Genomic DNA, 13589 nt, shown 5'->3' with positions numbered 1-13589 from the left:
TGTGCAGCTTAACTGGCATTTAATCAGTTTTGTTATTTGATTTAACTTGCTGGTGCTGAAGACAACCATCCATAGAAAATCCTGGCAGGAAGCAGCAGTGATTGCCATTAAACCTTCTATGACCCTGAAATAGTCATGCTGTTATTTGATGGGAGATAGTGTTTTCCCATCTCCTTTGCAGCTGATAATTTCATAGCTGAATGATACGGATACAATTTGATGATACAGTGTGCTTGGAATACAAATCAGTGCAGATATCTTAAGAAACTGTGTTTATTTGCTAGTTTTGAGATGATCAGCTGCACAAGGGACTGCATTCCTTCAAAAACTGCTTTGCTTTCTTTAATAGGCGCCTGAACCTAATTATTTGGAGAGCACTATCTCAGGAGGAAAGAGACAAGTAAGCTATCACTTTTGGTTTTCTAATGCACCTCTGAAGGACTGGTCATAAATATTTGGTAGTTTTTTATCACTACTTCTATAACCAACTGGTTTAATTTTCAAATATTTCATAAATATACCTTGCTTTTAAAAATGTATATAAGATACAGAGTAATATTAAATTCTGGACCTCCTTTTTGCGGTGCTGATTATTTTTAAAGGAAAGGACTTGTGTTCCATTTGAATGTTCCTTCTCTATCCTTAATCAGTGTCAAGTGCAGGGCCTTGGGAGGGCAGCATGTCATTGCTTTTGACATCAAAGTAGATCTCTCATCCCATAAAGAATTCTCTAGTGGCTGGTTTGTTAAGGTGTAGTAAGCACCTTAAAAGCATGTACTGGAGCTGTATGTCACTCTGGAAGTTTGTACTATGTTAACTAGCCTATTTTTTATGTTGATTTAAAAATTAATTGCTGTATAAACATCAGTGAAGTTAGCATCTGTTTGTGCCAGAGAATAAAGTGAAGATCAATTAATGAAAACTGAATGGACCTGAATTTTTTCTTCACTGAAAAACGGGAATGAAAACTAGAATGCTTTTAAGAAGACATAAGCTAATACATAAAACCCTTACACTTCTATCATTAATAAAGAGAACTTAAACCTCATTCTGGTGCAGAAAGGAAATGAAGACTCTTAAACAAAACAGCATGCAATGAAAAAATAAAAGAAAAGGAAATAGGTGTCTCTTGATAGACAATAAGTTGCAGAGTATGGAAATTTGACAGGGTGTCATCCAAAATGTTTAATTATTGATAACATACGGCCAATTATGCACGTAATGGAAAAAATGTTGTAGCAGTTGCACAGCCTATTGCTAGAAGAGTGTATTAATCATTAATATTGGTGCATAGACATTAAAATATTAGATTTATTATTCAGAAATTATAGCTCAGCCATTTGAATTTCTCTGTAGCTGTCTTTCTATAAGATATAGTTATACCAGACGTGATTGTTCGACTGAACACAGCAGTATCTGGATGAAATGCAAGAACTTGCAGCATAGAGAAGATAAATTGGGCAAATCTGATTCTTTATTCTGTCTTCACAATTTGTGACTATCTGCAAAGTGCTGATGTAATTAAAGTTTTTCCTACTTATGATTATTAGTTTCTTAAAAAATATGTAATGTTTTCAGATTTAAAGAGGATGAGCCAGTCCAATATATACAGCATAAAGAAGCTTTGCTGGAGGCTTTAGAGAACTTGGGATGGCCAGTTCCCTACGAAGATGTAAAATTGTTAGAAGATGAGATACTGACAGCATTAACATATATGCAACAAGCCTCTGATTTTCAGGAAGCTGTCAAAAAGGAAACTGAGAAAAGCTCAGAATCACACATAAACAACAATAAAAAGGTAATACCTGGGAGGGGATTTTTTCCCCTTAGATATTCCTCTTCACTATGTACCTCTGGAATATTTTTTCCATGATCATAGATGAAAAAGTATACATGTAGCATGATTCTAAATAAAGTGGATAGAGGAAAGAAGGTAGTTAAAAAGAGAGCAAGCTTTCAATTACTTTTTTTAAATATTGGGGAGGTAGAAGTTCTGAAGCTTCAGAGAGAGCCACAGAAATGGAGCCTTTTAGAAATAAATTGCAGCAAAGGATCTTTATTACTGCTGCAATGATGGCAGGAAACAGAAAGAACAGATATATTAAAGGCAATTTAGATACAAGATTTGTGGTTGGGTTAATATTTGATAAACAGGACTAAAAGATCTTGTAATATTGGAGTAATCCACTGTAATCTTCCAGGGTACTTTCTTGTAAAAGAAAATATAGAGAGAAGAGGTGGGATTCAACTTCATTTTTGTACACTAAAATTCAACTTTCCCTAAAATGTTGGTATACATGAACTGGTGGGCAATATCACAGCATTGTGAACTGAGTCAGTGGCATCTGGAGCTCATTCTGAAGTGAACACCCACTTTTGGTTCTGTAGTGAGGCTTTTTTCCTCCATTTCATTAATACATTAGTCTAGCATTAATACATTAGTCTAGCTACTCTGAAGCTATGACTGAAGTTAGTGGTTTTGTATATACACACGTATGTGTGTTTTCTGTAGTTTTTGAGTTTTTTAATTCCATTAAAGACTGCACATTTGAAAACATTTTAATGTCTTCAAAAAACAGATGATTGATTCATTTCACATTAGTTTGAAAATACTACATTGCTGTTACAGCTATTTTGATTATTGATTTACCTATGCTGTATAATGTACGAATGCAAGAGCAGCAGAAACATGTTTATGTTTCATTTGTTGAGTGCAATTTTACTGTTGCCTTGGAACAACCAGTGTGTGCTCTCAGACATGATGTGATTAACATTGTGCAATCACTTATCCTGAGTCAACCTGCTTTAGGAGTCTAATCAGAGTAGCATCTTCAGTAATTGCTAATCTGCAACTGAAAGGCTTCAAGAGTGAGAGGCAGAAATGCAGATGTAATTAGAATTCCATTTATGTGGTAGAAAAACAGAGGGGAAAAAATGAAGAAAAATGGGGAGCCTTTTGAAAGTTTTGTTGAAGGTTTTGCCAACTGCAATGTCTGCCCACAAAATGGGTATAGAGAAATAAACTGCCAACTGAAATACATTACAGCAAGGAAATAGCTGGTATGGCACTGAATGAAAATTGTCATTGTGACATCATAGAAAAATCACAATTATCCTGAAACTCTGTACAGCAAAGCAGACTTTTAAATTTCCTGATGATTTTTTCACTGAGTTTTAAAGAAAACACCTTCGTTTTTAGCTCTTTCTTTTTAGGCTCTTTCATAAAAATGGGCTAGGTCCACACAGAATGGGCTTGTTCCCACTGGCACCCAGGATAAAAAAGGTAGTTGCTTGACTCTGGAGGTGTTAGGATTATGAAAAAACAAAGTTTGAGCCAAGATACATGGAGACCTGTGGGTATTCTTCGTGTCTATTCTCACTTATAGTAGGAAAGTGCAAAGACTAGTATTTTTTAAAAGGGAATTTAAAAATGTAGCAGCTATTGAAAGAAGTAAATAAAGTCTTCTTTACCCATTGTGGTTTAATGCATTTCCTTCAACAGAAGCAGAGAGAAACATGGTAAAAATCCCTGAGAATCAGATGGGGCTCTTTCGTAATAAAAATACTGAATGCCAGAAATGGCCACTCTAACAGTGTCTGGGTCAATCCTGCTGAACACCTAAAAGCTGTGTGAGAGAAAAGAAAGATGGATTTGAATTTAAACAGTGTTTCTGAGCCACCTGAATTCTGCAAGACTCAGAATTCTCATTGTGGATGCTTGTGTCGTCTTTAGTATTTGGATTAATGCGGAGTGCTGGAAGTTGCCCAAGTTATTAGTCAAGCATTACAAATTAGTTGGTAATAAATATTCAGCAGCAGCTGTCCTTTTGGAGCCTGAGGAATTAAGTAAATGCTTTACCCAAATATCTTTTTGTGTCTGTGGAGCTGTAGGTCTGCTCCCAAGTCAGCCCTTGTTGAGTTAATACTTCAAGCAGTCAGTTAAGCACTGTGAAGAGCCTCTGGTTTAGTCTGAGTTTGAAAACCCAAACTGTTGATATAATTAATATTCTGTAGGGGTAAAGAATAAGCTAGAACAACCCCATGTATCTCCAATTTAAAATATCTCCTTGCCTCTTTTGTGTGTTTTTGTTTTGCTTATTTTTAGGACTTTTTTTCTAGGGTTGTTTGTGATTTTTGAGGGGGAGTTTGAAAAAAAGAGATTGTGATAATTATAGTGACACTGAGAATAAACAATTTAGTCAAAGTTACTGATATCTTTTCCATCATTATTGACTATTACGGAAAATCTATTATCAAATCAAATACGTTTTTTAAAGAAAAAACATGTCATCAGAAAAAGAAGCAAGTCATACACACCTTAGCAAACGGGTTTTATTAAGAGTCTGCGAGTTATGGTAGTTTTTCAGAACAATGTGTAGATCTGTGGAAGTTTGAGATTTCAAGTTGCATATTTTTATGATTCAGAAGAACCATGTAAGAGATGGATGCCTGCAAATTGTTCACGAGGTAGGTTAATAAATGTTTTAAAAGTTAATGGTGAAACTGATTTATTTAATGGTGAAAATAAATGCCACATTTTTCATTTAGTGGTGAAACTGATTTATTATAATCAAGTTTTGCACTTGCTTTTAATTTATATTTAGGAACATTATTGTGAGCAGAGTGGCAAAAATAATTAGTGTATGAAGAACCAAAACTAGTGGGGCAGAATAATGGGCAGTGGCAGGTCTGGAAGATGTGGTATAATACTTTGCTAAACTGGGATGTTTTTAAATGGTTGAAAATGTTAATTAAATTTTGAATTTATAGTTTAGAAATAAACCTTTTTTCCCAGACACTTGAAGATTTTTTTTAACATTTTTTGATTTCATATTTGAGTTTTTAATGATTCATCCCATACAGTGAGGCAGTTCTAATGCAAATGAGATTACTGTGAAAACTTTTCTATGTGGACAAAAGGAATGTGTAGAGCAAATTTTCATATTCTGAAAAAAAGAGTTGATTTTTTCTTTACCTCATCCTTCAATATGAGTTGTGCAACTTCATAAAAATTTTGTAGTAAAATGGTAGCCAGAGCTATAATTCATCAAGGTAAATTTCTGCCTGAACACATAAAAATATAGGTATTGTTATGATCATACAGAACAGGATTTTATAGCGAAAACTCTTTCATGAGTACTTCCTGTACTTAGAACTATTCTGAAAGTTTAAAGTATTTCCAGTTTACTGTGTGTTCTGTACAGATCTTACAGAATTAAGAACTACAGAATTACATAACCTAAATTTTTAAATAATTCCAAATAATTGATTAAGGCTGACTGCATTAGCTGTTGTAGAGAAATAATTGTGTCAAATTACAGAGATTTGAAGAAGAAAGTGGGAAGCTGAAGTCTAAGACAAGACAAAAGTGTCAAATATATGCAACTCAGAAAAATCAAAAGGTTATTGCAAGATCAGATGTCACAGGATTTTATTATCCAGGTATATATATTTTTGTCCACATTTTCAATATTATTTAGTGTTCCTTAATACTGATAAAACATAAGTTATGGTCATAATTAACTACTTCTTTCTTAGTGACATATATTATTACATGTACATATTCATGAAAAATGAATGTATATTTTGTATGTGCATCTATATATACATTTATAAGAAGACATTCATTTTGTGAAGCTGGAGAGCAATGATATATTTGTCTATGAAAAGTATGCAAGGAAACTGTAAGCCAAGGTTTTTCAAGTGTCCAAAAAGATCACTAAATGCTGCTGCCTTTTTGTTGAATTTTAAGCCAGAATGGTTAGTAGGTAAAACTCAGTTCTGTTATTATCTTGAGAAAAATATTTTCCATATGTATGTGTTTATCTTTGTATTACCTTTACTTGTTTGGTTGGGCTTTTTTTTCAATTACATATTTTAAACTGTGGTAGTAGTTTTATTATGTTAACTGTCAGTTTTATTATGTTAACCTGATAAGCTTGCAAATTTCAGACCTGTGCTTGAAAAAGACTTAATTTTCTTTTTATAGCATTATTAAGAATGGTTACTAAGGCAGGGTCTTTAGGTACAAATGTCTTCATTGCCATGACATACAGTAGCTAAATGAAAATGAAGAATGTATAGTATAGACATGTGTGACCTCAGTGATGTGTGACAGCCTATAGGATTTTTTTACAAAATAATTACTACAAGGGGTGAAAGAAAAAGAATTTGAATATTTTATTCTGTTGTTTTTAAGGAACTGTGATAAAGAATACCAGTTCTACCTGTGCACTTGTTCACTTCAGCAATGGTGGGAGCTGTGATGTCCCTGTCAAGTTCACTATACCTGTGGGAGGTGCTATGCCATGCCCACATCTGCAGGTAAAAAACTGTATTTTTTCATGATTGTAGATATGCATTTTATATTTTGTTTATTTCCTCAGACCTTTAATAAGTTATAGATTTTTAAAAAAATTCTTTTAAATACATTTATTTATTTTAAAGAAGAGTGTTTCATTATAATAATATTGTGCTATTTCAACATAAAGCTTTTCATTTGTTTGAAGCTTGTTGTCATTGTAATTCTATTCCTTTGTTTATTAAAATTATGTGTTCTAAATTAATCTGTATTGTTTTCTTTATAAAACATGGACATTTCCCCATCCATAGAAGAAGGGTGAGCTATTTATTATTAGAGTTAATTTTTCCTAGTGCATAGATTATAAATGTCAGAGAGCCTTTTAAACTTAGTGTGACTTACAGCAGGTTTTAACCATTTGGTTTCCACAGCATGTTTTAAATCCAGGAAATAACCATATACTCAGGCAAGTAACAATAATAAAAAGATTATATTCCCTATTCCATTTCTGGTTTTCTTTAAAATTTATCAGGTGACTATCTGTAATCACAGCTGAGTTTTTTTGGTGATTCCTTTTTTTACACACCAGAAAGTCGATGGTTGCATAGAGGATACAGCATGGGTCCATCTGTTTTGAATAAAAGAAACATGCTTATAATTGCATTGCTACATATAAAACTAGAGACATACCTTTTTTTTCCAGTTTGAGATGAAGGCAAATCCTGACATGTTAGCTTCTGATAATTCTGTAACTTCTATATCCAACTCTAGAGACCTGCAGAATTTGATATAAAATTGTGACTTCTGTGTTAATTTTAAAAACAATTTAGGATAAATCAGTTACATCTGAAATTATCTAAAAATCCCCAAGGTTGGTTTAAAAGCTTGTTGAAAGCCTTAAAATTGGTATAGAATCCAAGGGAATGTGCAGTTTGTAAAAGTTTCCTCATTTAGTTCAGCTTGCTAGCTAAGCCTACATTTAGTAGAGCTTGGTCTTTTATTTTTGTTTTGTGTTCTCTCCCTGGTTCAGTAGAAATTGCATGATCAGAGCATGCAAGGACCAAGTTATTTTCTTTAAATGGTCCATTTTAAATCACGAGAACATGATAGAATGATGATTCATGTAAAAATACCTTAGTAGTTACACTTCATATCTTGTAAACCTCGGAAATGACATTGTTCTTGCATTGATGCTTTCCTGGTGTGCAGGTTGGAGACTGTGTGTTTGCCAGAATTGGGATGCAGGCAGAAAATGAGTATTATGTACCTGCCATTGTCATAGCAACACCAGAGAGGGTGGAAACAGGTGACAAACTCTACACAGTACTGATGTTCAACAATAGGGAAGTAAGTAACCCTAGAAGATGATACCAGTCTGGCGATTTTACTATTATACTGTTTTTGAAGAGGCAGATAGAATTTTCCAGGCTAATGAGTTCCCTGTCCCAATCTAAGTCTCTAGCTAACCAGAGTAAGTCAGATTTCAGAGTGCAATAAACAGCTCATGTAATAAACCTGATCAAAGAAATTCTGTAGGATCATTTATTCTTAAATCATACTCTGTTCTTCTTCAATACATTTGATGGGTTTCACAAGTTCCATGCTTCTAAAATAAGAAACATAGGGAGTTTTAACTCAGTCAGTATAGTCTGAAATTAATTCCATTATATTTGTTTGGTTTGCTTTTTGTTTGCAAGCCATTATGATAATTTTACTGCATTTTTCATAGTGTGCATTAAAGAAAATTTACTTTGTACTTGAAACTTTTATATTAATTATCTTTATTAGAGGCTGATTACAGTTACATTTAAACAGTTGACATTTTATGCATATGTATCTTCATTGCTTTTAAAATTTCAGTTTAAATTAGATGAATGTTGATTGTGTTATTGCAGAAACACTGTTTAAGAAGCCAGCTCATTAAAATCAACCAAACCAAATATGCCTATTCATGTCAGTACATAAGAACGGTGCAGAAGGTGGATTATGAGAAGTGAGTATGTTTGAACCTAAAAATACCAATTTTTAAAAATTTGAATCCTAAATGTTGCACTTTGAATTCAGCTATGCTGTCAGGTCTCCACACGTAGTACTCTAACTACAGCTATTGTGAACTGGTTTACTCTACACATGCAACTAAGTTTATGTGAAAATTTATTTGTTTTATTTATTTTCATTCTGGAAACATTGGTGGGATATGATGGTTTGAAGCTTAGTCCCAGAAAGTAGTTAAGGGGATTACTGAAAGGTGAGATGAAGTTTCTATTTGTTGTAGACCTTATTTTCCTTTTAAGATACTTACTGTTATGTAAAGCTGCACATTAGATTGCTTTTTTTTCCTAAGATACTTGTTCATCTTCTGGGCTTAAATCTGGAAAATGATGGCGAGAGAGTGAGTAAGATGAGTATGAGCCCCTGCTTAGGTTCTGCAGAATAAATGTGCAGTAAGAAATGAAGTGTGCACTGAAAACGCAGTGGTTCCAACTGTTTATGGATTACGTTTGCATCTTGTATTAAGTTCTAGTTTAATCCAGATGAAATTGTGACACCCTTTAGAGCACTAACAACATCAGACAACCTTAGGATGGACAGTAAGATCAGAACAACCATCTGGGGATATTTTTCCAGAATACATTCCCAACCTACAATAATTTGGGATTTAAAAATTCTCTGAAGCAGAATTAGGGTCTCTGTATTTAACAGCCTTGATGGAATGAATTTTCTTCCATGAATTTGTGCTGTTCCTTTTTTTGAAACCATGGAAAACTTCATCATTCATAGCTTTTTCCATGTGGGCTGATCTCTGGATTCACTGAGAATGATGTAGTGAAAAGCAACTGAGATTCAAGTCCTGTGATTCCCATGTATTTTCTAGTAGTAATCCCAGTACAGTTTGAAACTCAACCTTCCACCAGCTTGCAGCCACAGCACACAAACAAATGAATGCCCTCTCTTTACTGAGCAGAATCCCAAATCTGGGAATACATCAATGCCTTTTCCCAGGCCACATCATTGATGTGACAGTAGCCTCTTCTCACCAAAAAGCAAACCTAAAGACCATGGTTTCCTTCTTAATGCATACAACCAGTTGGAAAAAGGCAGGTACATAGCTGGTTTGAGTTCCACCAAAATCAGCAGAAGTCTTTTCCTTCTACTGAGTTTGATTGTATTCTAAATGAGGTACCATATTAAGAAAAGATGTGATTAAATGCATAAGCAAGAAGAATACTGTCCATTCTATATGCACTGTTTCATAAATGAGTGCTTTATTACAAATATTCACTCTCCAAAGAGAATCTATTAGCAAGCTGACTTGCCATTTTTATGTACAAATGAGGAGAAAATAGAGTTATGCACTGACAAACAGAGGGATTCTTTGGAGAATTAACTGCAATGTATACACTAAATGGAGCTTCCCTTAGAGCCACTACCTTTTAGGAGGGTGTGGAAGTGTGCTTCCCAGTAAAATTGGTTATTTATTATATTTCTAAAATAAATCCCTACCTCCTATGTCCTACTTAGGAGGGGACACTGCAGCATATTGCTCATGGGTATGAACAGATCTAATGAGAAAGTGCTGATATTGTTGATAAGAACAATGCAAAAGCATAATTTAATTGGAAAGGGAAACTGAATTGTAGAAGATTCATAGCCCTGTCAAATGGTCAAGAGTGCGGTAAGTCCTTCTCTTGTCAGTACTGTTAGTTGTGGAAAAGGGTGAAATCTATGTCTTGTAAAAGAGGCTTTATGAGATATGTGCTTTTAGCTTTGTGGATTTCCTTTTCTGGTTTTCCAGCCTGGATGGTGAGACTACAAAGCCCTGCCCTTGCCCACCTGTGGAAGACGAAGGAGGAGAAGAAGCAAAGAGAAGTATTGTGAAAGAAAAGTGGAAAAAAAAGAAAAAGAGGAAGGCAACAGTAGACAAAAGGCATCCCAGGGAGACAATGTCAGACTTTGATAATCTTTTGTCTCCAGAAGTGAAGTAAAACAGAGAGGAAGAAATTCACTGTCTAGCAATAAGGAAGAATTTAGAGGTAAAGATGTAGCTCTGAAATAGTGTAAGTAATAGGAATTAAGCATTTGTGATGGGCCTTTAGCTACTCCCCACACAAGGAACAGGTTTCTGCATTTCTGGGTGTTAGCCAAGTTAGCTTTCCCATGTCCTATATTATGAAATTCTTTCACCTCTTTTAGAAACTGTTCTTGACACTTTCTCAGCATGTGTTTTCACAGCAATGGCAAGAAATGAAAAAAGCACGTTCCAGCATATGCCACCTTAATTTCCCTAACAGTTGTAGTAGCAGTGAGGATGCAGTAACACCAAACCTTAGTACCTGCTTGTAAGCAGAGTATATATTCCAGTCCCTCTGCTGTTTGTTCTTTGTTAGATTAAAGTTATGTCTGTATTTTGGGTATTAAATTATTGCACTTGTAACTCAATGCTTCAGAGGTTAAATTGCTTTTGGTGTATGAGCTGGCTCAGTTAAAGCTGACAGCAGTACCTATGCTCCCTGTCACTCTGGAGCAAAAACTGGGCTAGTGTAGACCTGCCATTACATGTCAGTCAGCTCTTCATTTTCAAGATCCTACTGTCAGTGGAAAGATAAGAGGGTTTTTATCCATGCTTGCTAGGTATACCTCCTTGTATCATTTAAAATATGTTTTCAGCAGTCTCATTATTTATTTGCTTCCAGAAGTGATGGGTTACAAATTCACTCAATCATCGTGTTTAAATCAACTTGATTTGGCTCATCTGAATGAGCCTTCTGTGTTCTCACTCATCTTTTAAAGATTGCCTGCAAAGTCCATTTACAGTGCTTATAGTTGGTATTATGGTGCCCATTATATAATGGGTATTTTAAGAGTGGCCTGATCAGAATTATGTGAGAGCAGAGGTGTTAGGCTTGTCCAGTGAGAAACGATGGTTTCCAAAGGTGAGGCTATGGCACTGGAAATGCTCAGTTATCCCAGACACCTTCCTCTTGGACATTTCAAGATGCAGGTGCTGAGGAAATGTGAAATAATCCTAATGTGATCAGCAAGTCCTGTAACTGCTTCCCTGCAGCTTGGAGGAAAGATTACATGAGAGCAGTGGTTATCTATGCATTTTAATCCTGCCTAGACTTAGCAAATAATCTCATAGTATCCTAACATGGTTTCAGTGTCATATGCAGGTCGAACATGCTGAAGAAGGTACCTTGTCCTCTTCTTGTGACGCCACAAATATTGAATATGGGTGGTTTTTTTCTAAAATTTATTTTCGTTTACATATCCTCCTGTGTTTTATCAGAAAGGGAAAAATCTGAGCTGATAAAGATGTTAAATAACACTATATGGTCATCCTCACATGACTTCATTAGATACCTCTTTATCCAATCTCTCTACATGACTGTGTATTTATCCTCTTTGGGTGTAGGTAGTTGCCCCATTTTCATACCATGATAATGTTTCACAGCACTCTGTGTATTTAATTTTGGAAGTTATATCAAATGTGCTACCTGACCCCTGATATGCGCATCTCTTTGAACTGTGTTAATGCTGGATTTTATTTTGAAGATTAAGAGAATAAAGAAAACAAATTTGCCTGGCATTGTGTTTTCCTTCTGCTCAGCTTCCAGTCAAGTATGAACTATTAGCTTACACTTACTGCTTAGCAGTTCAATATGTGTTGAGCACCAGATCTGTGAGATTCCCCTGTGCAGGTTAACGCTTTTCCTTGAAAGTTGTCATATTTGATTACACTGATGTGGGTAGGTGTTAAATAACATGGATGAGGAGCTGGAAAGCCCTGCCATTCTAATGAATTACTCAGTTAGTCTCTGTGGACCAAGTATTATAAATATCAGGTATCTAACAATGAACTTTCATTTCATGGAGTTTTTGTAGTGCTGAAATAAGGCTGAATATTCAAGTCAGGAGCCTGAACTGCACAAGTGAGGTGAAACACCCTGTTTTCCTCTTCAGACACCTGTATCACTCTGAAGTCTCAAATACTGCCTTTCATACACCGGGTGCTCATCAGAGTGTTCTCTTTCCAGGTTTTCCCAGTAGTTGTTTTCGATACTCTATTATTTCTGGATTGTTTATATCAAAGGCAGATTTTTAAAAACAATCAGCATCTCAGAGAAATGTTTTGAATAGCTGTAATAACAACTTTTGTAGTTAAATATCTTTTAGAGGAAGAAGGTTATGCTTTTTTCTTTTTAGATTTCTAAAAGCAGTCTGTTTAACTGGCTTTATATGAAAGATGTATATTCCTCTCACATATTCTTTTCCTTGTAATATCAAATATCTGAATAATTTGGATATCTTTTAACTTCTGAAAAAGCTCAGTAGTCCTGATCTGTTTGACTGAAGTAAAGGCATTTTCTTCATATTTATATAAATGTTTTCACTATGTGTGTGTGTGTGTGTATTGCATTTAATGCCATCAGTGTTTCTTGCATTTCCTTTACAAAAGTTTGTCTTGTTACTTCTTATGTCCAGATACATACACACACAAAAATATATATATATATATATATATCTGACTGGGCTATGATTTCTAACTATTTGATGTGTTAATCAACACTTCTGCCTACATTTCTGCTGCCTTCATGTGTACATTCATCTGTTATATGAGGTAGTAAGTTCCCCTAAACTTGAATGAGCAGTGCCAGATACCAAGATGGATTATTATGATCCCCAAGTTAATGTGGATTCAGCTACACAGCTCTTAGGATGAAGCCTAAGGATGAAACCTTGTATTCCCATAAAGCCTTATTTTTCCACAGAGCTGTGGGCCCTATATGAATTAAGGGAATTTGGACTGTTTGTGGTTTGATTTATGCTCAGCTAAAATATTTCTGCTTGTTAAGAGGAATCAACAGCCCATTCCTGTTGGTCCCACTTCAGAAAGAGCATAAACAGAGGTGAATAAAGATTAAGTAATTGTGTTAGTTATTTAGCATATATTAGCTTCATTATTGTGTTGAAGTGAATTCTTATTTCTTCCAGAACTGCTTTATTTGAAACATTATTATTTTGATGTGTATGCTAGCTGCTCTTACTGTGTTAGTTACCTCTGTGTGTTCATGAGTGAATAAAACCCTGGCAAATTCCTGCTGACTGTTGGCTAATGATTCTTTGTCTTTGTAACTCAAATAATACTATTTGATGTAGCAAGACCATTGATACTTAACTCTGTCCTTGGTTATTGCAAAAATTGTTTTCATGGGTGCAATAAAATAATGTATCTTTTTCTGTAGAAAAATTCTTCTGCCTGTCTTTCTAGTTTTCTTTGAGTTCT

At 34.7% G+C, this 13589-nt stretch overlaps 1 protein-coding gene across 1 annotated transcript in view; it reads left to right on the top strand.

Annotated features, from left to right (window-relative positions):
- VWA3B (von Willebrand factor A domain containing 3B) overlaps positions 1–12122 on the top strand; it is a 59481-nt gene extending 47359 nt beyond the window's left edge. The window contains 8 exon segments of the mRNA XM_066176548.1: positions 350–400; positions 1579–1798; positions 5322–5442; positions 6200–6324; positions 7511–7648; positions 8197–8294; positions 10098–10261; positions 10264–12122. Coding sequence (XP_066032645.1) covers positions 350–400; positions 1579–1798; positions 5322–5442; positions 6200–6324; positions 7511–7648; positions 8197–8294; positions 10098–10261; positions 10264–10358 — 1012 coding nt within the window. The 3' untranslated portion in view covers positions 10359–12122.
- Positions 12123–13589: the final 1467 nt, after the last annotated feature.

The sequence above is a fragment of the Chamaea fasciata genome, unplaced genomic scaffold (assembly GCF_029207755.1).
Source record: "Chamaea fasciata isolate MVZ Bird 193981 ecotype frontalis unplaced genomic scaffold, bChaFas1.0.hap1 SCAF_2, whole genome shotgun sequence".
Classification (NCBI taxonomy): Eukaryota; Metazoa; Chordata; class Aves; order Passeriformes; family Sylviidae; genus Chamaea; species Chamaea fasciata.
Note: the sequence above shows the minus strand (reverse complement) of the source record. Positions and strands in the feature narration are given on the sequence as shown.